Source organism: Musa acuminata, chromosome BXJ2-9 (assembly GCF_036884655.1).
Source record: "Musa acuminata AAA Group cultivar baxijiao chromosome BXJ2-9, Cavendish_Baxijiao_AAA, whole genome shotgun sequence".
In the NCBI taxonomy this organism is placed as follows: Eukaryota; Viridiplantae; Streptophyta; class Magnoliopsida; order Zingiberales; family Musaceae; genus Musa; species Musa acuminata.
In genome coordinates this window covers 7,751,340-7,778,060 of record NC_088346.1, presented here as the reverse complement: position 1 = coordinate 7,778,060, position 26,721 = coordinate 7,751,340, and the positions used below count along the sequence as shown (strand labels likewise).

Below are 26,721 nucleotides of genomic sequence, written 5' to 3'. Positions count from 1 at the left end.
CAGTAGCAGGGATCTGTGAGCTGCCCACATGGGTGAGCCCATCGGCTGTCCTCTTAAAGCAGTGGCACGCCTGGGCCTAACGGCAACTCTGCAGAGAGAGGAGCAGCGACGAGACCTAAAATAGAGTCTCTCTCTCTCTCTCTCTGTGGTTACTATACATACACAACATCACATGGTGGGTGTTGTCACTTTCCTGCGGGAATTCCTTTCTTTTAAGGAAGAGGAGGAGGGAGGCTGCTTTGAACTGTAGAAAGAAGCAGAGGGAACAGAGACAAAAATTAAAAGGAAAAGAAAGGCGAGTGGCAGTCGCAAGGATTCTTCTCCTGCCTCTCAATTGCCTCGTTTCTCCCGCTCACGACTCTTCCCTCGGGATTCCTGCTGCCTTCCCCTTGCTTCTGCTACTTATATACTCCATTCCTTCGGCGACCTTGTTCCCGCTGTATGCCTAATCCGAATACTTGGAACTACTCTTTCTTGGCCGCTGCAACCACAGGAAGTCTGTGTTCATCTCCTCTCGGGACCCATCTCTCTCTTCTCTCTGCTTCTACCTTAAAATTCTCTCTGGATATCATTTGTATCTGGAGTTGCAGTTGGTACGTGAGGAAGTAAGAAGATGCACTTCGATGGAGAGAAGTCGAGCATCGACTCAGGCGAGGAATGGCTACAGGTAGGTTGGTACCGATGTTTCCTTCCCTCCACTAGCCCACATGTGGCATCTGTCCCTCACTACCTCTCTCGCTCTATCGCTATCGCCATCAGTCAATAATACTGCATGCTTGTCTTTGTTGTGTAGCTCTTGTCAGGGAACCTTCTCTGGTTTCCATCATTCACACCTCTCCAGCCCTAGCTTTCCTCTCTCCTGCTTTCTCTCAGATCTCAGAGCTCCTTGGTTCAATTTTCTCTGCAGATGATGGGTGAAAGGCTTCGGATCACTGCAAAGAATAGCAGTAACACCACCAGCACCACCACCACCACCACCAACACCAACAACAGTAGCAGTACGAGTAGTAACACCAACAAGGCCAACATGGTTCGTGCCGATTCCATTACTTCCAATGCTGCGAGGGTTGCTGACAAGCCATCAGCGCAAGATCATCCGCAGGCGCCCCTGAGATGCCCTCGCTGCGACTCCTCCAACACCAAGTTCTGCTACTACAACAACTACAGCCTGTCTCAGCCACGGCACTTCTGCAAGGCGTGCAAGCGGTACTGGACGCGAGGCGGCACGCTCCGGAACGTCCCCGTGGGCGGCGGGTGCCGCAAGAACAAGCGCGCCAAGAAGCCCGGGGCCGCTCCCACGGTTTCGCCGAACAGTAAGCACCCCCGCCCTCTTCTGCCTCCGGATCCGGTCCCTTCCCTTGCGGCGCAGATCTCTACCTCTTCCCACCTCGACGCCACCGCGATTTACGCCCTGCAAACCGCGGCTTCGCCCTCGGACATGAGCCTCAATTTGCCAATTATCTCGAACGGCTTCCATATCCCGTCTTCCACGTCTGCCTTCGATCTGCAGCCTCATCTCGGGGCACTTGGCCTCGGCCTCTCGTCCAACATGCATCGCGATGACGAGTACCAGTTCGGCGAGCTTCGTCCGTTGCTGCCGGTGAACCCGGCCATGATCTCGCTCTTGAACGACTATCCACTCTTCGGGTCGTCTCTGTCGTCCGCGTCACTGCTAGTATCAGGCATCAAACAGCCGAAACAAGTGGAGGACTACCAAACCTTGTTGCCCTTCGATGAATGGCAGGCCTCCGGGATGGGCGATAGCATCAATGGGATGATGAAGGAAGTGAAATTAGAAGGGCAGACCAACACCATGACCAACAACAACATGAGCAGCTGCATAGACTGGCAGATTCCACCGGAGAATTCTTTGGATAATTTGGGTCCAGCTGCAGCAATGTACTGGAATGCTGCCATCGGCGGCGGCGGCGGCGGCGGCGCTGGTTGGCCAGACGGCACGAACTATGGATCGTCAGTGGCGCCGCTGATCTAGTATTGTCTCTTTACCTTTCCTCATCCTTCATGGCTGCTGCTGCTGCTTCTTAATTACTAGGTTTCCTAATTGTTCATTGGTAGTAAGAGTAGTGGGCTACAAACTACATTACATGTTCATCGTGATGGGGCTACGCGGGCGGATTACCGGAGGGAGTGTGGATCGGAGAGATCCTGTCGGTTGCAAACGTCTCAAGCCCCTTGTGTTTTTTCAGTCATTGCGGCATCAAGAAGACCGTTTGCTCCGAGAGGAACCTCGGATCCATTCGGCTAAGAATTAGACATGTACTGTCCATCTCCAATTCGCACTTGGATCACATCAACCCTTGTGAATCGCAGCCGAAGAGGAAGAAGAACGCAGCGGAGATGGAGGAGTGAGTAGATGGTTTCGCATGTATTCATTTATAAACTAGGCATGTCACACCATCATCATCATCTTCTTCTTCTAATGTACTGGTCATCGAGTCTTCACCTTCTTCTTTCTTCATCATCATCAGTTGGATTGATCTAAGCTGGTGCAGAGGCCGATTAACAAATAAGTTTTTTCTTTCTTTCTTTCTTCTTCTTCTTCTTCTTCTTCTTCTTCTGCTTTCTTTTTGATGTGTTTTGAAGAAAGGATTTGGTGCAATAATCTTCAGGAGTGGGGTTTTGTTTCACTTTGCGATGAGTGATGCCTAGTGTTTGCATTTTGGTCTTCCCTCCATTGTAACAGGTTCAACCATGGATCATGTTTCTCTCTCTAATTTACTGAGTTGTGCTTTTGTTTGTTCTGAAGTGGATTATGTTCAGAAGTGGAATGAGTGTCTTTATGTGCGGTGTCGTGGGCAGAGTCTGTGGTATCTCTCCGGTGGAGCTTTCCTTGCCTTGATGATTATGTCAGTTGAAACTTTGGTAGCCAGGGAGAGATGATGCATCGAGCAGGCATGGCTCGTGTTTCGTACATGTAGAGATCGATGCAGCAGTCGGACAGTCATGCGTATCAACTTTTGCTCAGGTTTGTCTACTTGTATTTGATGGGCATGCAACTCTCTTTCACAAGGTAAAGGATAAAAAGGAATACCGACGCCACCGGGTGGGGGGGGCAACACAAACCCTAACCTTTTCCTCCATGTAACCTAGCAATTGGAGCTATTAGATTGGTCTTGACCGGAACAGTACATACGCCACCACCCTCCTCTTTGACCATTCCTGTACTCTTTGTCGTATACATGCTACGATTACTACACACAGTTAGCAGCTAGACTTGTGGATGAAGTCCCAAGTCTGAGTCGAATGGTTGCATGAGTCTGATCATCGTGACAATTAAGTTTGTTTGTGATGATTAACCAGAAGAAAAAAATCATGTCAATCTAAGATTCTATGCTCGTGGAGAAAGAAGAAGCTCTGAGTCCTGACATTATATGTTCTCCACTTCTGTTTTATGTAATCTAAGATTCTATGCTTGTAGAGAAAGGGAACAGCAAAGTTCTGAGCCCTGACATTATGAATGGCACTTCTAACTTGGAACCTAAGAGAAGGAAAGTTGGTGTTTCTCTAGATATTATGATACGACTTAGATCGAACAGATTTGTCTTTGACTAGAATGGAATGCTTAGTCTTCTTCTTCTTCTTCATAGCCATGCATATAGAACATTATTTAGTTGTGTGTGTCAGATCATTTCTACTTTGACCAAGAGTTCCAACACCTGAAAATTCATCCTGAGTGCCCATCTAGAATTCATCTGCATGTTGCTTAATTGGGGATCAAAACAAGTTGCCTGTTTTTTGATTCTATGTTCTTAAATACTAGAGTTTAGTTGGTATCATTAATCGGATGAGCAGTTCCAAATAATGATTTCAAGACCAAAGGATGGATGGGCTGGAATCAAATGTGTTCTCGGTTGTTTGGGTGGTGGTGCAAGGATGACATGGTGATCGATTGCACCCCTAGTGGATGGAGTGTGAGAGACGCAACTCCAGTTGTCCTGGAATCAAGAACTGGTCATGATTGCTTGGTGAGGCAAAAGTAAGATCCAACATGATGCCTAAAGAGTGTAAGAGAGGCAACTTTTCCAAAGAGTACCTGCAGAAAGATGGTCCAAGAGCAGCCTGAGGCTCTGCAAAAGAGACTTCGTGAGGCATGTGTAGGGGATGATAGATAGATTCGATCCCACCCACGTCTTCTGAACTTGCAAGAACAGCATCGTAAAGTTAATGGAGTTAAGACTCGAGCTATTACAACAACAACAACAACAATCTATACGCTGAGAATACTTTTTTGATGGCTGACTAATGGGAGAGATGATGTGATAATTAATCTGAAACTTGATAAAACTGATCATAATCGGAAGTATCGAATGAAAACTCAGCGTTTAATATGAACAAGTGAGAATCAAATTCCAGAAACTATCATAATTATAGGGGAAAGATGTATGACGATAAGGTTTTGGAATCTAATTCCAGAAACTATCATAAATCCAAAAGTAAACATTTTATTAAAGCAAGAATTGCTTTGTATCCTCCATTTTATTGTAATCATAACTCATTGATAATTCTAATTTCGATGACTCCTCACTAAATTCGGATTTCATGTCAACATTTAAGTCGAAGTTAATGCTCCAATGAACAACTGCTCTTATCTTAAACAAGCTATCTTTGTGTTTGAATGAAGATAGTAGTAGTGTTGGTAATTGTTTGTTGTGTTGATCAGTAACCTCAACATTTCAAACCACCCTTTTATGAGCTCTTAAGAATGTCAATCCCAATCATGGATCCTACAAGGTAGATATGAGATCGATAACATAGGAGAGTAGCCACCCTTTATTACCTACCTTGTACCCTAATATCTCTCCATTCTATCTCCCAGACTAGCTTAGTAGTTTTTTGCAGACATAATGAGTGTCCATTGTTTATTGATGGGCACCACTAATTCTTTCACATAAAGGACTCGATTGTTTAGCTGGAGAAATCACTCTTCATATCTTTCACATGTCCAGCCAAATAGCATGATAATTAAGTTGTATATTGTACCTTCAAGTAATCAAAAAAATTGTTTATCATAAAATAAAAGAAAATAATCATATTTTTGATAAATAAAGGTTGACGATAATATCGACAAGTAAAGTTATTTTCTAACAACATCGATAGATCTTGAGTCACAATAATGCAAATTTAAGAATTACATGAAGAAGAATCTAAATAAAAGGTAACATGTTAAAAGGAAAATGAAATGAATATGAATCAAGTAAGGTAGGTTTTTGATAAAAGGTAAATGACAAAAGGCAAGATCCGAATTTAGTACCTTGTGATGATCTGTCAAAGCCTTTTATCAACTAAGCAAAGCAAAACTTCAAAATTTGTTGAATGAGGTTTCAAACTCTCCATTTGATCTTATGATCTATCAAAGTTTTTTTACTTACTTAGTAAACTTAAAATTTGTTAAATAATATTTAAAACTCTCAATTTGATACACTAATTAATACTAGAAGAATGTATCAATTGTTTATTCTATCCAAGGTATGCAATACCGTACCGTACTGGTATTTCGAGGTTGGCTCAGTACGGTATGATACTGGTGTACCAAGCGGTACATCCTAATGTACTGAATAATTTTATATATTTTCTTTATTACTGTAGCATTATAGCCAGTATTCCACTATAGCACTGTAGTGGTACCGGGTGATTCGATACGTATCGAACGGTACCATTTGATACTGTATACCATGTCTTCTATCCCTTCTTTTGTTGTAGAACATTTCACATGCAAAAGTGAAATGCTCTCTCTCTCTCTCTCTCTCTCTCTCTTCTCCTTGCGTCTCGTATTTTTCAGATCATTTTTGAGGTTTTCTGGCCAAGGTACGAAGTTGCGCTTTGGCGGCGTCGACATCAAAGCTGTGAGTGGCCTCCCCTTCTGTCGGGTAGAAATCCTTGGAATACACAAAAATGTATTTATAGAACAATTAAACCCCCAATTTAAAAGTGTTTTTTAGCATAAAAATGTTTCCATATCTTTTGTCATCTTTCTTAATTATTTATCCTTCCAGCGATAGGGCTTCCGAAATAAATCTCGACAGTGTTGAGGGTGATGAATCACGTGAACTACGAGCATATCAATGCTGCAATTGCATCAGTCAAGCAAAAAAATATGTATAATTTCTTTTGAAAATGTTCATAGTAGCACAACAATTCAGCTGTTCATCGATCACACCAGTTGCTATGGAGATTGCTTACTACAACGTCAGGTTCTCTTTTCTGATACCATGGAGGCACGCCCAACCTTCCATTTCAGATATCGAGATATCATCGAGGTACTGCAAGTAAGTTTCTTTGATTTGTTGCACCTGCATGAAAACATAATAAAGAATAAGGTACTCATAACAATTGATTCTGTTTAAGGTATGGAAAAAGGAATTTGTCTTCTGATGAACTTGCTTCACAATCTAGTCCTTTTAATGATGATATTAAACTTGTACAGGAAGGAAGAAAGTAGGCCAAGGAGGTTAAAGAAAGCTCTATGGATCGGGAGATCAAGACAAGGTAATCAATCATGGAATAAGTTGGACCAGAGGGGGCACCTGTTCGGATAGGATTCCCGATAGACCAATGTTTGCGCCGGGCTTTCCATAAGAAACAATATCCTTTGCCAACTCCAATAAAGGGTTGAGGAGTATATTTGCAATGATGATGTCAAATTTCCCCTTTGCAGATTTCAGTTCAAGGTTAAGCAAAGGTCTCTCTTCTGGATCCATGTTGCTTTCTGCATCGGTACACGATGAGTCGGTTTTGCTGGGAACCAAGTAGACCAACATTTTGCTGGAATCCATATCATTCGATGCAATATTCTGACGAGCTGAAGTAACTGCTTGTGGGTCTATGTCTATACCAATAGATGCGGCAGCTCCCATCTACATACAAAACCATATTAAGATTAGATGGGACTTCAATAATCTTCCACAAGTTGTGCTAGCTTATAGCGAATCATCCATGACTTGTGTTAGCTTATAGCGAACAATAGAAATGCAGGACAAGTACAACTACAAAGCATCAGATGATTAGGATAGCATTAAAGTTTTGATTTGCAGGATTTTTCAATTAAAGGCAACATGCCTACGGTACTAAACTACATGTTTAGAATACTTTATTAAAGCAACCAGAGATGACTTAGCATAGCGCAATGTTCATAAATAAGCACCGTATCCACTATGATATCTTCTTACTGCTGTGAAACCAGATGAAGAGTCCAGACACACAAAGAAGTAATGGAATTCATATGATAACAACCATCAGCATTGTGATAAACCAAACCTTCACAGCAGCAATTCCTAGAATTCCAGATCCTGTGCCATAATCCAAAAATTGTTCTCCACCATGTAGTAACTTGCGTAGCAACATCAAACACAACTTCGTTGTTGGGTGTTCCCCTGTCCCAAAAGCCATTCCCGGATCAAGGAATATGTTTGTTGCTTGCAAATCCTGGACATCAACAAACAGCCTATAGTCATTGCATATGTGAATAATTTACATCCATTCCTGTGAAATATGTTTTATTCATCAGTTTAGGCAGATACACCAGCATTGAGAATGGCAACCATGAAAGTGACTCTTTCCAAAAAGAAGCATCAACTTCTATAGTGAATTGTATACTCTACACAAAATTGCATACATCATGGTTTCAGATAACACTAAAAAGGAATAATCACTGGTCAGTAATGAAAAAGGATATCATCAATAATGGTTGGAACATGAGTATCGTAGAGAAATTTAAGATATCATAACGATTCTATTTAAGAATAATTCATCAAAATATTTGCATAATGATCTGGCAATTGTAATATTATTGGATTTCAATTAAAAACATGCTGCAGTCATGCATCCAAACCGAAGTGTCTAATCTTCCAGATCCATATTTCATCAACACACAATACATATCTCATTTATTTATCAATTTAAAAAAAAAAGAATCATCTACACTAATAACTAAAAATGACAGTTCAAGTCAAATCATACAGGGGGCTCTCTCCATTTGGGGACAATCCAGAGACCAGCAGTAACCTCAACAGGATGAAAAGTTTCCTGCATGGAGATCTAAGTTTTAGTCAATAAGGAAAATATAAACCTCAGATATTTGCATCAGCTACAATTGGAAGTCATGAAATTTATGCCTTCAGGTTAATACAATAAAAATTCACATCAAATTCGGAAGGAAAAAAAAACATAACAGTATTTCAAACTAAAAAGAATAATATGTATCTCATCATCTTTGGAAAGATATAAAAGGTAACACTCACTTCGCAACCAAGAAAAAACTGGAAAAAAGAGAAGCAAAGGTCTTCCAGGACCATGTCAATCAAACTAAGCTTCCTTCAGAAAAATGGAGAAAAATATTGCAGAATAGTGTCACACCTTTGCAACAAAGTTATGATTTAACAATAACAACAAAAATATCAAATTCTAATTAAAATGCTCTCAGGTCTGATTAAAATGGGACCCCCCATCTTATATGCCCACAGCTCATTTTTCACATTGCCATTGGATTTTCAAATTTAGGAAAACACAAACTCAAATCTGTGACGGAGTTTTGTGATCTTGCAAAAGCAAAGAACACTGTCCCAAATTTTAGGCATGCATTGAATTCAAAAAGAGTTTTCTCTGGCGTGCAAAATCCTTATGTGCTCTATCATGGGATTACACAATGAACAAATAAATAAACAAGTTCTGTTAAGATTAACATAGTCCTTTATCTATGGCTTAATGGCAATCACGGAACTTCAGTTACTTATCACAATACGCATTAATGACTAGTAACTAGATCCATTTGACAAAGAATGGTTTGAATCTTAAAGACCTCAGTTTACATAAGAACTGATTCACTGGGCTGAATATTATTGCATCTTGTGCTCCTCTGATGCTGTCAACTAGCAAATAAAAAAAAAAAGAAGGAAAGACCAAACTCAGTGCACAAGGCTCCTGCCAGTGCAAGGTCTAGGAATTGTGATGCCACAACAACCATGCATTGAGAAACATTTATATTAGGAGTGTAAGTGGCTTTGATGGAGCTGAAAAAAATAAATTTTAAAACAAATCATGCAACAAAACATGATTTTCCCTTGCATAGCCAACATTAACTTTAGAGGAAGAACAGATGAAGGAAAAGAATCTCTTTCCACTGTTGGCATAGAGTAATTATGAACTAATCTCCAACACAAGAATCTAAAGATAGTAATGACTTGATGAATGGATGTTAACCAAGAAAGAGCTCAAGCTATATAATGCATACATCAAGAAAGAGAATTAAGTGACTGATAGGGGATAACCTGTACACCTTTTACCCAATCACATTCTTCACCCACTGAGACTTCATAATTTGGTCCATAGTTCAAACCAATTGAGCTGATGGCATGCGAGATGCAAGTATGCACATCTTGATTAACTGCAAATATGCAAGTTATCCAAATCTGCACACAACAAATATAGATAATATACACAAATCTAATAAGGTTATAGCAACAGATAATGTTTGTGAAGAGAGCATGATTGATTGGAACATATCGGTCTGACCAACAGGGGAACATACAGAACGCAATACATCTAAATTTCAACCATGTGATGTTTTATGCAAATTAGCATTAGGCTACAATGAGCATAGTGTGAGCTTTTAAGATATATGGACTCAATACAGAGAAAATATTGTCTTCAAGATACAAGAAAGACATGTTCAGCTTCTTGAACATTGGACGTGGTTATGATTTATAATTTAGAAAAGATGAGTGGACAGAAGTCCCAACTTACTACAAGCATCTTCAGGCTAATTACATTACAGTAGAAGCAATGAATGGTAATAAATAGTCTCATAGCTTCGTTTGGATTGAGCATTTAATCTTATCCAAGTAATAACTGCATTCACATTTTCATATTTAATATTCCACCTTGCTAATCTTAATTATGTGGTTTCCCTTCATCATTAACTATCATGTTTGTTCCTATAAGTTGTTTCAGGAGCAATGACTCCACATGATAGACTCTTGAAACAATACATAGATAGAAAAGTGCATGAAACATGTAAAATCTCAAAAGAAGATACAGACCAGAAGCTGGTAACAATCTTAAAGAAAAAAAAAAGGGTCGATAGCTCACCTCATCAAGATCATGAGAATCACTTAATTCATCCATGCTAGTAGAACTAGCACCAAAGCACAATAGAGACTCTGAAAGTATATCCTATAACATGAGATTTGTCAGTCAATAATGCCGATAATGCCTCATTGTTAGATTCTCCTCTAAGTAGCCAAAAAGAATGTGGTTAATAAAAAGAATTATTTGATGTTAAATTAAGTTTAAAAAATCAATAAGCTTATAATATGCCACAATGTGGTTAATAAAAATGAATTATTTGATATTAAATTAGGCTTAAAAAATGAATAAGCTCATAATATGCTACAAATATCTGTATAAGAGAAAATATTGTGTCAAGATCAAAGTTGAAAAAAGTAACTATATCTAAATTTGACCTGTGCATCAAACTATACTTTTAGGTGACAAACACGAGTACACAAAAAACCATGAGGGAGGCTACTATTTGAAGATAATGAACACAAGTTTAGAATTGTCATTTATTGGAACATTAACGGCTGCTCCTTCGCAAGACATGTTGTAACATAAGAAAGATATAATAATTATATATAACAGTGGTATGCCTTTAGATAACCATAAAAAAACCACAAACAAGTACCAGCTTAGACGATACAAGCTAAGCAAGGATAAAATCAAAAAGAAAATGAAAAATATTTGCACCCAGACAAGTACTCTCCGCACCAAAAAGGAGTTTTTTTCTTCTTCCTTTCTCGAGGACAATAATTTTTATAAAATCTTGAAGAAAAAAAGGAAAGACAATTGAAAATCATCTTACTTACGATGACGCGAGAATTCCAAGCTCGATTTTAAGACCTAAATTACATAAAGTAGTCGATGCGAAAAAAAAAATCAACGAATATCTCGAAGAGCCCACTTACAGCGTCACATTTGCGGCATCGAATGCGGACCGAGAGGTAGGCCATGGCGGCGCCTTCATTCGTCTGCGTCGACCGAGAGCAGAAAGGAACTCTTTCGCTTGGTCTTCGCCGCCTCAGATGATACAGGGAGAAGAGTCGGGGGCAGCTGATGGGTTTCAGGGCGGCGGCTGTTGGCGCAACGGACAAGGAGTTAGGAGGTACGGCGATAGGAGGAAGGGGTTGGGCAGGGATTTGGACGGCCGAGAGGCATCTGAGGAGGCGAAGGCGTTGGAGGCGGCCAAACATTTTCGCCTGTCACCGTCCTCTCTCCCAAACGATAGACATAAAGGGTGTTCCGGTTAAGTCGTGACATGCGGAGTTAGAGGTTGCACACCGTCCGATCCTCCCTCAGGCTTCTAGATGCGCGCCATCTCATCTACAAATTGGAGTCGTTACTTCAGTCGTCGCGCCGGTGCTAGATTTTATGGCTCACGGCCACATTACCATTCGCGAGTGTAGCTCGTTCGGGGCGCCACCCGATACGACATCCAACCTTTCGAAAGTACCTATTCGCCGATGCCTGCTTCAAATATCTCGACCGTTGCAATCGACATGATAACCCTAATTCCCCTTCTAACATCGGTTCTCCGGCGACACAAAACGAGGTGAAGCAGGAGATCTTTAGAAGGATACGAGGCGAACGGCGGCGGTGGGGTGGCGGTCCTAGACGAGTTCTGCGCGCCCATGTTCTTCGATTTCATCGACGAAGAGGCGGCGGCGGAGGACATCCAAAGGGCAGAGCTTTAGTACCAGACATCTCGCAGCTACGCCCAAAGGGGGTCTCGTACGCTTCTTTCTACCTGTTAATTCATTTTTACCTGTGTGAATTCGGCTGTGGAATTCCTACAAACAATATGGAGCTTGTTGTCACATAGTTTCATGCCTCTTGGCAGCGTTGACTTCTGCATTCTGTGGCCATCTCATGTGCCACAAACCTTCAAGAAAGCTTTTGTCAAACTATTTTAGCCCCCTTTTTTTGGCTTTTTGTCCATCTGGTTGCATCATTGTCACAACTAAATCAAATCAAGAATGTAGAAAAGCATGCATGACAGCATTCAGTGGTTTACCAAGTCGTTCACCAAGCTCTCCAGTGAAGTGTAGGAAGAGCCTCCTTCCTCCACGGCCCTTCTGCATGAAGCCTTCATCTCCTGCGCCCTCCTCACCTGCTTCCCCTCCTCCGTGTCCTCCTCCATCAGGCACCGCACACCCCTCTCCAGCTCCGCTTCAGCGACGAGGTTGCCGCTGCTCGTCCGGTCCAACGTGAGCTCGAGGGCCACGCCGGCCTCCCTCGCAAGCCGGAACGCCAGGTAGTGCTGCTCCGCGTGGATCGGCCACTCGAGCATGGGCACACCGTGCCACAGGCTCTCGAGGCACGAGTTCCACCCGCAGTGCGTCACGAAGCCGCCCACCGCCGCGTGCGACAGTATCTCCACCTGCGGGGCCCACGACCGCCACACCAACCCCCGCCCCTCCGTCCTCTCCATGAACCCTTCCGGCAGCACCTCTTGCAGGCTTAGATCGTCGCCGGTGCCCCTCAGCGACCAGAGGAACCGGTGCCCGGAGCTTTCCAAACCCGTGGCCATCTCCTTCAGTTGCTCGCGCGAGAATGTGCTGATGCTTCCGAAGCACAGGAAGACCACCGACGCCGGCGGTTGCTCGTCGAGCCATTTGATGCAATCATGAGGTTCCTTGCTATCTTGTCGTGAAACTTGACGTCCAAGCACTGGTCCGACCGTGAAGATCGGAGGAGTCGGATGATCTGGTACGTAGACTCCATCTACTAGAGCTTCCAGTGTCGATGGCTCGAGCTCGAAGAAGGTATTCAAGATCATCCACTTGGTTTCTGGAAACCGCCTGCCGTGGTAGAGGAACCTGGAACCACTCATAGGTCTCTCTCCTACTGCTCATCACGAACGACGGCATGCAGCGGGCCGGAGTCGGGGACATGCCGGGGAGCTCGATGAAGGCCGCCTCGTCTCCGTCCAGGACCACCGGGAGTTTCTTCTTATCATGGAGCGTCGGGGCGTGGAGCAGGATAGCGAGCGTGGCGGCGCTGCTGGTGAAGTAGTGGTAGGCGGGGATACCGAGCTCGTCAGCCGCGTCGATTATCGTCGTGGCGAAGAAGTCGATGACGAGCGCGGCGGCAGGGGAGGAGCGCAGCCTCAAGATGGCGGTCTTGAGGCGCGGCTTGTGCAGCTCGACGTAGCGGGAACAGGACGCGCCGACCTGGTCGCACTCCTCGAAGAACTGCGCGGGTGGCAGCACCGGGAGCTCCTCGAACCGGACGCCAGCGCCGATGGAGGAGAGTGACCGGATGCAGGACTCGGTCTCGAAGCGGAGGCACGGGGCAGGAGTCGTCATCACGAGGACGGTGACGGAGAGGCCCCCGCCGCCGACACGGTCGAGGAGGCGCGACGCCATCTCCATCGTTGATGTCAGGTGGCCTGCTGCAGGGATCGGCAACAGGAACAACTCCATCTTCGTCGTCTCCGTCAGGTGTGGCACGGCGAAGAATGCTTCAAACAGAAGACTATACGACGGTAGAAGTATTTGCACGTATATAGAACTCTGATAAGCCTCCTCATATGAACTAGATAATATGATATTAAAATTATATCGAACTGATGTCAACTTTTATGCTGCTGTACTTGATGTTATAATCGTGAAGGCCTTCATATAAAGCAAGACAAATTCCCCTGTAACAGTCTGGCACGCCACATTCAGAACATTTCTATTTTGATTTATGAACATACAATAAAGCTTAGCAGTAACCAATTAAGCAGGCAATGAGAAGTTCAACAAATAAACCATCCTAGGATCATTGTTGGGAAGAACAAGGTTACCTCTATTGAGAGCCAGATTGCTGTAATGCCAGTGATAACAATCTGCTAGTAAGGTAAGAATTTCAAGTTGAACAAGTCGAACATTCTTTGTTGTGCCAATTTTGATATCCTTCATGGATAGTCAGTATGAAGGGCAAATTTTTTATCAATAAACAAGGCCTGAATATGCACAGTTCCACCCATCTGTGATGGATTCCTAAAGCGACCTTTCTGTTGAGACACGGTTCTTCACAATTTATCTGGATAGCCATGCCAAGATTGAAGCAGCATCCTTCTGAAATCTTCTAATTCTATATCAGTGTTATGTGCAGCAGTTGAATTTAAGGAGAGAAAGGAAACCAAGCATTGCCGAATGCTTATCTAGGCTTGCTTTCTCAGATGGTAGACCAAAACCTGAAAATATAACAAGATGGAGTAAGAAGCAGAACTAATCCACAGAAGGTTATCGGGCCATGTTAGTTGGGATAGCTCACCAGCTCCCCTTGATTGCCGGTGAAAGAAGAGTTCAGTGTTGTGACAGATTCTTGTCCTTCCAATTCCTGTAGCCCTACCAGAGGATCTTCATTAGCCATGTCCGTTGAGCTCAAGGATTTGATTGCTGAGGCTCCACCTTGAAGCATCTTTGCATATATCTGAACTTCTTCTGCTGGTACAGATGTCTGAAGAGCAATATACTGCATAGACATGAACCCACAATTTCCAGTTTCGAAATGTTATCTTCCAGCATTCAAAATAATACCCAAACAAAAATATGTGAAATAAAACTAAGACTCACTTCACATAGGTGTCTAATTGACAAGGATGGTTGGCAACAAAGGTATGGTTGTTGCAAACTTGGTACCCTCTCTTTGTCCAATGGAACCAGGGTCAGATGTACATCAAACTGAAAAATGAAATGGCAAAAAAAATTTCACGGGATCTTTTATGCAAATTAGATATCAAAAGTTGATTACTGTCCTTGCTTTCATTGTACCTCATCAACAGTGTGATCTAAATTACGGAGGTAGTCCACCAATTTGGTCATGCGACACTTAACCTTCCGACCATTTGTACCACTCGTATTACCATGTCTAGTTTGACTGCGTGCACCATTCTTGCCCCATGCAAATGCCTCTCTGTTACCCACTCGCAATGGTAATGCTCCATTGTTTTCTCTGTGAAATTCAAAATCATCATTGTCCCCAACACCAGCATCAACATTGACAGCTGTTCGAGCTGGTGAAAACTGCAGTGCACCCCACCTCTTACGCCTTTTCAGACTTCTATCAGGAGAGGGCTCATCGGCAGATGAGTAACTTTTGCCCACATCATTAACATTTGCTTCCTCTTCATCGTCATCATCAAAGACTGCCATAGTATCACGACCACCATTCCCACCCCTCCCACTAACATGGTTCCGATAATTTCCCTGCGATCTTCTCACAAAAGCTGCAGCTGTGGCTTTTGCTGTTGATCTTCTCCTGCCTAGAGATTCTGTTTGTCGTTGGAATATCTCAGCCATGGATGCTTGTAACTAATGTAGAAAGAGATTACTAATTATAGTGTATGAGCATAGAAAAGGATCAAAGACTAGAATGCATTCATATAGACGAGACTACCTTCTTGTTGCAAGACATCTCTTCTTCATGGAAAGCAAGTTCCTGCAGCCAGGCATTTCATAAAGAGTGAAGCAACCACATTTACTGAGCAGAAAACAAACTGCAAAAAATCCAACATATAAACAAAAAAGACACAGAATTACTTACCTCTTCTTCATACTTATCGATATCTGGATATAGAGTTGCAATGATGGTATCATAATTGGAATCATCTCTTAAAGAACGTCGACTTGCACAATGAGTGCGGCATGCAGGACATTCATTATTACTGCACAAAAATTGGTATTTCAACTAGTTGAAGTTTTTAAATACCGTTTAAACTATTCAAGACTACATGCTTTAGGAAACCTCTAGTTACATAGAAGGGACAGCACTAAGTGTAATATCAAAATAATCACTCAGGTGTACCGTCAACATAATAACATATTAAAAGAACAGATAATGTCTTGCACCATACCCGAGTCTCATTGATTTGTCGATGCATGCCCTACAAAACCGATGAAGGCATTCCATAACTGTTCTTGTCTTTCTGATTATACCTGGTATATAGAACGCTTCAGTGATCCTGAACTTTATATCAGAGTGAGATGTACTAAGGTGTCAATGCATTTAAGGGAATGATGTTGGTTGGAATGCCACAAAGATTATGTCAACACGATATTTAGTTGCTTGATCATAATGGTTTTTCACCACTTGGTTTTCACGTGCCAGTAATATTTCATACACTTGAGCATGAGTGAGAATTTGAGGTTTCCAATGCACTTAGAACTTAGAACTACCAAAAAAATCTACAGACAATTTAATGAAGAACTAAACATACATTATTTTGCTAAATTTATATTTAGGACATGCTAACCAAAACATTTAAACAAAATGTCCCCAGAAGCAGCACATGTAGATATATTTTTTTTGCAAATTTGACTAAACCATGAACTGGATCAATGTCAAGACAGATCTTTGAGCAGATACAACAGAATATTAATTTCATCAACTGCATCTATTTCAACTAATATTGAATAACAAAAGAATTAATTGACACATATTTGAAACAATCACATTCCATCCTAGCTCCCCCACCATATGGATATTTATAAATCTGCACATACATATAATATTTGTCTGTACATGTATAATTCATGTATATGAGTAGCTCGGTGAAAAAAATGCTAACTACAACAAAAATCTTGGACCATACAAATGGAGTAGCATAGATGACTTTTGAAGGGATTGCCAAAATATATGAACGAACCAAGGGAACACTAATTATCCATGGTACAAATTAATTTTCAGCAAGGAATATGCACTAAAATTCAGAATTATTGTAATATAAGAAAGCAGATTAAGGGATAACACTCAAACAAGAAGACAAAAAGGTTACATCCGCAGATTAACTCCATGTCAAGGTGAGGTAAACAACTGACAAGTAGAAAATTTCCTTTGCAGCATATCAAAGGGACTGTGAGTATATTTGATGTCTCGGTAGAATTACATCTTTGTTCTCAAATTACCATTTGAGTTTAAAAAGAATGTGTGGACAGGTAGGGCAAGTAATATTTGAGATGAACTAAATGATCTGAAAGCTCTTACCATGGAGATAACTTGTTATGTTCAATGTTAAGTTCATTAGTTCAACCTACTAATGGTTGATAATTTCAAATGCATTACTTTTTAGTCCCCAATATTTCAGAACTAGTGGATATGATCGAATAGAGAAAAGCTCTTCGAACAAGTAAAATTTTAGAGAACAATTCCGAATCAAAAGGCTAGTCCTGCTTGTGCCAATGATACACATTGAGAATCAGGTCATAATTTCCATGTTAATTTGATTGTTCTATCACCTATCATAGATGAGCAGGGTGTAACAAAGAATATTTGTTAGCTTGAAAGATCCACAATTCTTTGATTTTGAATAATAAACAGAGAATATTTGCATTCTTGAAAGATCCACAATTATTTGATTTTGAATGGTCATACATCTTATAAAACAACAATAGGGACAGAAAATGAAGTATTTATTACAAGGTGTGTTGTGAGGATTAAGACATAATGAATATGCCATATTTGCTCAGACAATCAGCAAGATGATTGAAAACATAAAAAACAACAAATGGGATAAATTACTTTCAGGAATCAGGAGTATCTTCATTTTGGTTTATCATAATATTTACTAGTCCTGACATAGATGCCTGTTGTGTAATCCAAAGAAGTATGTCATAGAACCTAGAAAGGTACATATTTGAAAGTACGCTTGGACTATCTATTGTATCAAAGCGGTCTATAAGATTTGGAAAGTGTGAGATAGCCTATTCTGTATGACCAGCTAGAACCTCTGAAAACAGATGACTATCAGTCTATCCCCATCTTCAAAGCGACATTCTGCCATCCTATGACTCTTCTATTGAAAAATCAGCTCTCTTTCTTTTGTGTCCTTCAATTAAACAACAAGATATCCTCTCATTTGTACCCCCAAACCCCTCTCTCTCCCTCATCCCACCTATACGTTTTCTTCCTTGTCTCTTTACTTTTTCTATCTTTTGTAACGTCCAAAACAAAGCGGCTGACTTGACATATTGATATAGGCCACACCGCCACAGACACTGGTATAACTTTGAGGCAAATCAAAAGATACAACACATTTTCCCTTTCTTGTCACTCCCTTCACTTTTGATATATTATCTCGTCTTCATCTTTCAAACTGCATGAGCTGCTGCAAAATGAAACAAAAAGATAATTCTGCTTGCCAATCCAAGTCACCAAATCCCTACCTGACTTCGGTTGAATCTTGTTTTTGGTGTTTTCTCCATATCAAGCTTTCTTGAAAAGGAATGAAATTTTAAAACAAAGTTGAATTTGAGGAAACTAATTATTATTCTACCATTTATCACTTAAGAAAGAGGTGAAAAAATAGGCTGGTTAATGATAAATGACGACATCCACTATAAAGAAAGCGAGAAAGGAATGAAATGCATATGTTTAATGAATAAAACACATCGTGTACCATGGAACTACATTTTTCCATATCCAATCATCAAATATACAACATTAAAAAGAAGCCATATCGTTAGAAAACCTTAAAATGTATAAACTACATTAGAAGAATAGTATAATCTTAAAATGATTGGTAACTAACAAAATAGTTTAATTTACATTGAAAAAGTAGTTTTAAAGTTAGAAATATACTTCCATGAAACACTAGGTATAAAAGTATATACTAATATTCAATATCTGCATCTAGTGAACATACCTAAGCAGATAGCGCATTGCACCTCTTTGCGTATGTCTGGTAATCTCACTGGGACAAATCTGTAAACCAAGAGGAAGAATGAAATCTCATGCAGACTTTAAGTCTCTATAAAATACTAAATCATCTCAAGTGATTTTATCAACAATTCAGCAATGTTGTAATAAACACAACTGCATAAGAAACAGTCAATATTGCAACTTCTCTACCTCAAACATACACTTGGCTGTGTCCAGAATAAAAATGGCATACCACTCAGCTTTTTCTTCAACAGGAGTGGTCATGTAGGTCGTAAATAACTAAGCTAAAATAGATATGAAAAAACAAAGTATATTAACATTTTCATGGAAAAAATTTACTAAGATCAAGTTCACATCACAGGAAAATACAGCAACCAAATATTTGGTAAACAATGCCTGATACTTAGTGAAGATTATAGGCTGAGGATTTGCAGTGGATCCATGTCAGAAAAATGTATCTGGGTTTCTTCAAGTTCAAGCAATAAAAAACCTTAACGCAAAGGCAATTTAATGCTACATACTACGTGGAATGCCCTGTTTACAGAGGTCTTAGTGTTTAGGTATCCACTTAGACAATACAAATAGGATAACCAAATAATTGCAGTATTTCACCTTACGAGATACTTAAGGCAGGCTAATGAGAAATAAATTTGTCTTACTTCCAGTATTCAGCAGATTTAGACCTCTTTCAGACATGCACATTGTTTTCCAAATAGCAAAGATCCCTAATTCATACAGGCCATTACCTAGAAGAAGTCTGTAGAAGAAAATCAAAACTATGTACACCTAATTCTCTACCACCCCAGAAACATCAGGGATAAAGCTGAAACATTTAACAAACATATAAAATGATATTACAATACTAAAATTGTCAAAGCTTTCTCCTCTTTAATGATATTTATAGGTTAGTCTAGCCAAATTGTCAAACATTCCCAGTGTGCTGAAGATTGAACTTCAGCTTGCATGACTAGTAACTGGATGCAAAAACATTTTGACTTAAATAATAAACGAGTTGAGTTGGCTTTGCCAAAAACCTGGCGAATTATAGGATATTGGATCAGCCCTTTGAGAGTGATCAGATTTACACGTAGGATGCACCATATAAGTCTAAATAATTAGCACATTTTTTCCTAAAAATTTGTAAGGCATGGAAATATTATTAATATAAATATTAAAAATGAAGCTTTTCCATACCTTCAAATATAAAGTTATAGGCTGCAAATGAATAACGTGAAGTAGCTTGAGACAAGGCAGGAAAGATATCGCATGATATGCATAGCTTATCGTTTTCAGACTGAAGTGCATTGAGTTTAAAAAGGTTTGTGCTGTGAAAAATTTGAAGACAACAAAGGTCTAAATATAAACTATATACCCCTTTATAGTTTCTTAGTGATGGTTAAATAGTAATCTGTACAGATTTTTTAACATCTAACAAGTATTCAAAAGAGTGCCCCAAAACTATTCTTGGCCATCAATATTCTCGTATTAATTAGTCTGTGAATCTACCAAAAGAACTGATGAGTACAAAAATTACACTCCTGGGCTCGACAATAAAAATTGAAGGATAAGAAGATATCAAACGATCACAGTTGGAGATAATAGGAAATAATCAGATTGACATTGCAAAAGACTATCTTTGGAGTACACAGGTATAAAGATCTCAATTCCCGCCCCTGCTACCGGGACCTAGATGAATATCCTCCGCCATTACCAACGGATCACAATCTTTTATGCCTATGCCCACAAAGAGAAAGAAGTAAGGCAAGTCGTAGCAGCCAAATTCCCAACACAATCAAAATCATCGCTCCAACACTGTTCACGAGATCGGATCTAACAAATAGGCAAATACTCGCACGCCACCGGTCAAAGCGAACGTATACAAAGAGAGCCGGCACCGCCAAGCTCATTCCAGATCCAAAACGTCACAGAGAAATAAAGGCAAGGAAAGAGAGAGGAACAGGGGACGTACTGCCCCTCGTCGGTCAAGTCGTCCTCCGATTGGCTGCCGTCACCTTCTCCATCGCAACCTGTGCAATGAAACAAACGCCGCCGCCACGGCATGAGGTCGAAAGGGAACAACGGAAGGAAGGAAGGAGAAAGAGAGGCGCCATCGCCACCCGCACCGTCCTGTTGTTGCGGCGGATTGGTTGGCGTCTTCTCCTCTCCTTCAGCCATCTCCTCCAAACCCTCCTCATCCTCGTCATGCTGCTCTTGAGGCTGCGCGGCGGGCGAAGGCGGGTCGCCAGCGGCGACGGACTGGGCGACGGAGGGTCGTTGAGGACGAGGAAGCGAACGCTTTTGGCCAGACATCTGTGGGTCGAGAGGGCGAAGGGGCACCGAACGCAAAATACGCCTTCTTTTATTATTATTTCTTCAGACATGGCATATATATATATATATATATATATATATATATATATATATATATATATATATATATTACTTAGAGCTTAACTAATTTTTCATTTATCTATTAAATATAAGGTAACTGACCAAATTATTTGATTTCTTCGACGTTGTAGTTTATCAACCAAAATAATATGGCACATACGCCACCTCAACTCTACGAAGTTTATATAGTTCAATAATTTGTTAGACAATGGTGTAATAGATACATTTGTTAACATTCTAATTAGAAGAAACATGTGATGGCCAAAACTTTTTATGATTTTAGTAATAATTTATTCATGATTCGAGATATATTTAGTATTTATTATTATCTATATTTTCTGATTTACTATAGAATTTATAGGTTACTAACTTTTTCTTATTGTTTAGAAATATTTCAAGGTACATGACTCAGTATTATTTAGACAGTCTAGCAAAACCCATGAAACATAGTTAATTAAATATTTTTTATACCACTAGATAATAAAAAAATAAAGCATTGGCACTTTTTTATTGTCAATCTGCATAACAAGATTTGAGAGCATCATAATTCAGTGTCAAATGTAAAATATAATATTAAAAGACATTATAAAATGATAAGTGTCCAGCAAGAATTGCACATAATGACATAATGACATATAACCTTCATGCATTGTTTTTTAACATTTAACCTTCTACTTATATCCCAAGCAAGAATTAATTTCTTCCTTCTTTTCCGGGATGCAAATTCTGAGTTTATTGGTGCACTCAACAACATATTAATGACATAATTCTTTTCATTTAAAAAAGCAAGCTTATGCAATCTTCTAAAATATTTGATCCGTGGTGACTGTTTTTTCCATCTTTTAAGAAAGCAAAGACGCTACATGGAGATGATTGGGTTAACACTTTGGCTTGTGAAAGGTACGGGGCTCATATCATTTTCGTTTTGTCATTGTGTTGGGGGAATGATTGTGTCGTGGATGACGAGTCAACACGGTTGGGTCCACGGGTCGATGTCAGGAGTCTCCTGTCGGCTGAGCTGGTTATCAGAGCCGACTAGATCCTCGAGACGAGATGTGGGTTGGTCGATGACTCACCACGAGGGTGCTGGTCCACGACTCCCGAGGTTGGACTGTCTTCCTACAAAAATGGTCTTCCTCGGGTGATTCCCGAGTCTGATAAGCTAACTGGCCTATCAACTTCGTTTGGTCTAAACCACTGACCAAAATGTTTAAGCTAAAGTTGATAGTAGTACACTCATCAGACCCTTATAAGCCAATCTTAATCCTGTCCACTTTCGATGTGGGACTAATCAGGAGTGTTACAATCACCCCCACTCAAAGGCTTGACGTCCTCGTCAAGCCCTAACATAACCCAGATCAAACCCTAGCATAGTGCATGTGAGGCGTAGCCCAGTGGTGGCTCCATCTACGAGTAGTCCTTTCATACTCGAGCCCCCTCACCATGCTCAAATGCTAGGTCGACTCTGATACCAAATATTAAGACCTGAGTCTGATAAGCTAACTGGCCTATCAACTTCATTTGGTCTAAACCACTTATCAAAATGCTTAAGTTGAAGTTGATAGTAGTACACTCATCAGACCCTTATAAGTCAATCTTAATCATACCGACTTTTAATGTGAGACTAATCAGGAGTGTTACACTAGGCGTGTCGAATAATATCTTAGGGGTACAATTTCTGACGTGACGTGTGACATCAACTCTTGGGGCAAAACATGCCTTATCACATTGGACCTAATTTACTATATGTATCCAACCTGTATTGTATTTTGGAACTATAATATCATGTGAGTTACGCATAATCATTACATCTAATCTATTTCAAAATGTTAAATCCGATTTGATCAGAAAATAAAATAGAATGGAAGACGAAAACTATGTCACTTAATTTCTTGACTCGGCTCACCTTTGGTCCGACCGCGACCCGAGAAACGATCGAACCCGTGGCAACGAAGCGATCTCAGCCACTCCCTTGCGTCCGTCGGTGACGAGTGCATCAAATCTCGCGCCACCAAATTTAATTGGCGAGCACAAGGAATCCGCACCCACGCCGACCGCACGGCGTCAGGTACACGCGTCGCATGATTATTTCTACGTCCTTTCGTAAGTCGGTCCGGCCCCACCGCCTCTCCGTGAGCCGAGTTACTCGCCACGCAACCTGTGGAAGACGCGCTTCCGTTTCACGCCGTTAACCCGTCGAGGTCGTGCGCGACAGACGGAAGCCGACGCTCGGAACGGTAGTGCGGGTGTACTTGTCGGGGTAGGACGGCCGTCACGTCTCCGTATCTTGACGCCGGATTCCATCTCACGGCGTTGTCTCGGGAGAGGGGCGAGGCCGCCAGGAAGTGCGTGTCCTGAGTGCCGCGTGTCACGTACATGGCGTTTAAATTAGAACTCGTTGCGGGTCCTACAGAAGCCGCGCCACAAAAGAACCGATATCACGGAAACCAAGTGCGGCTAGCGGGACCCACGCGGTATAAGTACAGGGTGGAGGGGCGGCATTAGCTGATCGAGTGCATAGACGAGGGCGGGGATTAATTACGGGCACGCTCCGGAGTTTGGGCGGCACGGCAAGACAGTCAAAGCGCTAGTTGACTGGAGCCGACCATTCTTTAATCCCTGCCGTCCTTGGAGCCCTCCTGATGTGTCTATAAAGGCCTGCGTCACCAAAGCAGGGACAGAAGAATCCGAAGCGAAGGTGATAAGAACGGGAAGTGTTTGGAATCCCTTACCATGGCTCCGAGAGTGAAGCACACCACCGTCGTCGGCGGAGAAGAAAGTAAGGAGGTGCGTTTCCGGGGCGTCAGGAAGCGGCCGTGGGGGCGGTTCGCGGCGGAGATACGCGATCCCGGCAAGAAGAGCCGGGTCTGGCTCGGGACCTTCGACACCGCCGAGGAGGCGGCCAGGGCTTACGACGCCGCCGCCCGCGAGTTCCGCGGGCCCAAGGCCAAGACCAACTTCCTCTACCCGGACGCGTGCAGCAGCCCCAGTCCCGTCGCCGTCGGCAGCCCCAGTAGTCAGAGCAGCACCTTGGAGTCCTCCGGCTGCGATGCGGCAGCGGCGGCAGTGCCGCCGCCCGTACCCGCACCTTCACTCGATCTCGGCCTCCTCTGCCGCGGCGGGGGCGGCTACTTCCCCTTCCAGCCCTACCCTCCCGCCGTCCCGGTGGCGCACCCGTTCTTCTTTGTCGACGCGACGTCGCGCGTGGCGAACAATCGCCACCTGGCGCTTTGCCCGCCGATGTTCGTCGCTTGCCTCCAGCCGCCGCCCGCCGTTGCCGCGCACAGCGACTCCGACTCTTCCTCCGTCGTAGATCTCCACCCGGACCATCTTTCACCACCCCGTCCTCTCCCGCCCAAGGCGTTCCATCTCGATCTGGACCTCAACCTCCCTCCGCCTGCGGAGACGTCGTGAGCCACATGCCGGAGACCGTCCGATCGTCGCGGATCGTGATGAATCCGCGTTTCTCTTTTTGTTGGTTTTTTTCTCGCTGTAGCCCCGCAGAACAAGAAATTGTTGTACATATTTTAGCCTTTTTCTTTTTTAAATGGGAAACTTGTAACCGTCGGGCTCCCATATCAGATAACATGTCATGTGACCATCTAATGTTGTCATCAAAATATTACCAAGTTTCATCTTAATAGTATGTGCCTCGCTCTTCCTCGTCGTCCTTATCACCGCTTTTTTGCTTTGATATAGGCGATGGATCCGTCGCCGTCGATGGGGTGGGGTACAGCGAATCACGAGCGACTATTTTGGGCGTCGTCACGGCTTTAATGACGTTGCAAGGGAGTGGGGGCAAGCGTGGTGGCTCGCCTCCCGCCTCGAGATCCGCAAGCGAGGGCGGGAGACGTGTGCGTCTGCCTCTCCGGCCCCACGACTCTCTCTCTCTCTCTGTCGGTGGCCGCCGGGACCCACTTAACTTCAACGGTGGGTTAACGGCTCTTTTCCTGACGGCAAGACCCAAGGCGCTCCTCGCGGAAGTTTCGCGCACGTGCGATAGCCGGCGCAGTGGTTGGGGACGTGGGGAGACGCGCGGCGGCAGCTTTACGTGGGACCGGTCATAGATCTCTATGCGTAGCAATAATTCTCCCGCCGTTTGTCCCTTGTGCGGCAGGCTTCTTCTGGGTCCCGCGTGCTGTGTCCAATACTTATAATTCGATGTACATGGACAGGTCGAAGCGGTCCAAGTCGGAGAGGGCACGTGTCGGACCCAGCTGAGGAAGGGAGGGCGCGAAGCGCGTGGCGATGGGTTACGTTTACGAGGACGAAAGGTCGTTGAGGCAGTGGGTACGGATCGGCTGTTTCGTGGTGACAGCATTCGTGTGCGTCGTATGACCTGACGGTCCCACACTAAACAAGAAGAGGGTCCCAGAGTCGTGCGACTCCTGCTCCTTGTTTTTGCACCCGCAACCTGACCGCGGGGGAGTTTTCTTTATTATGCTGTCGGTCTCGGTCGACAGTGGGGTCCGCAGGTGCGCTGCCGCCGTCCCAGTCGGCGTCCACTTACCCGCGGCCGGCCTGTACTCCACGCATTTAATTCCCAGAGCGAGGGGGCCCCATGGTGTGGACTGACACACGGTTTCATTTCTGTCCGTTGATTGGTGGGGATGTTTGAAGTCACGGTTCTCTTTGTTTTCCTTTTATTGGCGTGCACGGGAGGAAGACGGCTACGAAGCACCTAGACGCCATATCCTTGCTCACAGGATAGAAGCCAGCAAACGGTCTCGTGGCCGGAGGTATACACTTTTATGGATCAATTCCGACCGTCGAATCCGCCACATCTTGATCCACCACTGAAGTCTCTTTACTTTGCAAGACTCATGCTGTCCATCAACGTCAACGGACATCAACCGATAATATTAGCGGCATGAATAATTCATTAATTCTCTCTTTTGTCTCTTCGTTTTTTGGCTTCGATATCTTCTTCTATCACATAACACATTTTCTAATCAGAACATTTATTTGATTATTCCCAACAATGATTATTAGAAATAAGACGATATAGTAAACATGACTGATTGAAAGTGGAGGCAGAGGATTCATCTAATGGGCAGTGAATCCATTAATTGAAGGTGTGCTTGCACCACGCTGCGGCCGCTGCTCCTTTGTCGTCTCCTTGTTCTTTGCCGAAATAATCCTCCGTATCACGCAACACAACGAAGAACGAGCTTAACTTTGCAGGAATCATGCCCACGCATACATCCTCTCAAGCTTGTCCACTGCGAAGCACCTGCACTAAAGACAATTCTTTCGATCTTGGAGAATCATCAGGTTATACGGCAGGATCGATTTATGTCGCTACGTTTTGGTTAGCTGCATGAAGAACTTGAAAGAGAAAGAAAAGACGCGAAGGTAATGACGAAAGAAGAACATGTAAATTGTTGATCTTTCCGAGAAGATAAGGAAACAAAACATAGTAAAATATATAATATGTATACATCTTGATTGAATTCTATAGGTCTACTGCTCTCTAGTTTTGCTTTTTTTTTTTAGACCTACATGAAGAATCTTGAAGGGATGAAGAAGAAGTAGTAGAGTTAAGAAGACCCTAACGGGATGACATGCGCGGATCAGAGCATTTTAATGGTAGCAACTCCTGGCCTCGTC

General features: G+C 42.6%; 4 protein-coding genes and 1 pseudogene across 8 annotated transcripts; 2 read left to right on the top strand and 3 right to left on the bottom strand.

The window, feature by feature from the left end:
• LOC135622943 (dof zinc finger protein DOF1.4-like) lies at positions 1–2,735 on the top strand. Of its 2 annotated transcripts, none has more exons than XM_065125304.1 (2): positions 1–667; positions 908–2,735. In XM_065125304.1, exons 1-2 carry the CDS (start codon positions 614–616, stop codon positions 1,991–1,993), a joined length of 1,140 nt encoding a protein of 379 aa, XP_064981376.1. In that variant the 5' UTR covers positions 1–613; the 3' UTR covers positions 1,994–2,735. The 2 variants fall into 2 exon arrangements, with proteins under 2 accessions (XP_064981376.1, XP_064981377.1); XM_065125305.1 differs by having other exon boundaries at positions 2–671.
• A 3,362-nt stretch (positions 2,736–6,097) lies between these two features.
• LOC103997648 (uncharacterized) lies at positions 6,098–11,861 on the bottom strand. Of its 2 annotated transcripts, XM_009418937.3 has the most exons (7): positions 10,980–11,858; positions 10,105–10,188; positions 9,285–9,425; positions 7,978–8,043; positions 7,276–7,443; positions 6,546–6,875; positions 6,098–6,311 (listed from the first exon to the last, which is right to left on the bottom strand). In XM_009418937.3, exons 1-7 carry the CDS (start codon positions 11,262–11,264, stop codon positions 6,201–6,203), a joined length of 1,185 nt encoding a protein of 394 aa, XP_009417212.2. In that variant the 5' UTR covers positions 11,265–11,858; the 3' UTR covers positions 6,098–6,200. The 2 variants fall into 2 exon arrangements, with proteins under 2 accessions (XP_009417212.2, XP_064981375.1); XM_065125303.1 differs by lacking the exon at positions 9,285–9,425 and having other exon boundaries at positions 10,980–11,861.
• A 212-nt stretch (positions 11,862–12,073) lies between these two features.
• Positions 12,074–13,683, bottom strand: LOC103997647 (anthocyanidin 3-O-glucosyltransferase 2-like; annotated as a pseudogene).
• A 210-nt stretch (positions 13,684–13,893) lies between these two features.
• On the bottom strand, positions 13,894–21,085 carry LOC135622942 (putative E3 ubiquitin-protein ligase RING1a). Of its 3 annotated transcripts, none has more exons than XM_065125301.1 (10): positions 20,690–21,085; positions 18,704–18,762; positions 15,917–15,998; positions 15,607–15,727; positions 15,460–15,501; positions 15,103–15,374; positions 14,835–15,015; positions 14,637–14,744; positions 14,335–14,535; positions 13,894–14,254 (listed from the first exon to the last, which is right to left on the bottom strand). In XM_065125301.1, exons 1-10 carry the CDS (start codon positions 21,028–21,030, stop codon positions 14,222–14,224), a joined length of 1,440 nt encoding a protein of 479 aa, XP_064981373.1. In that variant the 5' UTR covers positions 21,031–21,085; the 3' UTR covers positions 13,894–14,221. The 3 variants fall into 3 exon arrangements, with proteins under 3 accessions (XP_064981373.1, XP_064981374.1, XP_064981372.1); XM_065125302.1 differs by having other exon boundaries at positions 14,835–15,374; positions 20,690–20,747; positions 20,844–21,084; XM_065125300.1 differs by having other exon boundaries at positions 14,835–15,374; positions 20,690–21,084.
• A 2,615-nt stretch (positions 21,086–23,700) lies between these two features.
• LOC103997644 (ethylene-responsive transcription factor 8) lies at positions 23,701–24,752 on the top strand. The gene has a single exon (XM_009418930.3). The coding sequence runs from the start codon at positions 23,845–23,847 to the stop codon at positions 24,523–24,525; it is 681 nt and encodes a 226-aa protein (XP_009417205.2). The 5' UTR covers positions 23,701–23,844; the 3' UTR covers positions 24,526–24,752.
• The last annotated feature ends 1,969 nt before the right edge of the window (positions 24,753–26,721 follow it).

What these genes read in the sequence shown, in the direction of transcription:
- LOC135622943 (XM_065125304.1), top strand. Translation starts at nt 614, where the DNA reads ATGCACTTCGATGGAGAGAAGTCGAGCATCGACTCAGGCGAGGAATGG. An exon ending in CAGGCGAGGAATGGCTACAG is followed by an intron (nt 668 to 907) that starts GTAGGTTGGTAC and finishes TTTTCTCTGCAG; the next exon opens with ATGATGGGTGAAAGGCTTCG.
- LOC103997648 (XM_009418937.3), bottom strand. Translation starts at nt 11,264, where the DNA reads ATGTTTGGCCGCCTCCAACGCCTTCGCCTCCTCAGATGCCTCTCGGCC. An exon ending in ATTGGGTAAAAGGTGTACAG is followed by an intron (nt 8,044 to 9,284) that starts GTTATCCCCTAT and finishes ATCTCCATGCAG; the next exon opens with GAAACTTTTCATCCTGTTGA. An exon ending in CCAAATGGAGAGAGCCCCCT is followed by an intron (nt 7,444 to 7,977) that starts GTATGATTTGAC and finishes GTTGATGTCCAG; the next exon opens with GATTTGCAAGCAACAAACAT.
- LOC135622942 (XM_065125300.1), bottom strand. Translation starts at nt 21,030, where the DNA reads ATGTCTGGCCAAAAGCGTTCGCTTCCTCGTCCTCAACGACCCTCCGTC. An exon ending in GACAAATCAATGAGACTCGG is followed by an intron (nt 15,728 to 15,916) that starts GTATGGTGCAAG and finishes ATTTTTGTGCAG; the next exon opens with TAATAATGAATGTCCTGCAT. An exon ending in CCGGCAATCAAGGGGAGCTG is followed by an intron (nt 14,255 to 14,334) that starts GTGAGCTATCCC and finishes TTATATTTTCAG; the next exon opens with GTTTTGGTCTACCATCTGAG.
- LOC103997644 (XM_009418930.3), top strand. Translation starts at nt 23,845, where the DNA reads ATGGCTCCGAGAGTGAAGCACACCACCGTCGTCGGCGGAGAAGAAAGT.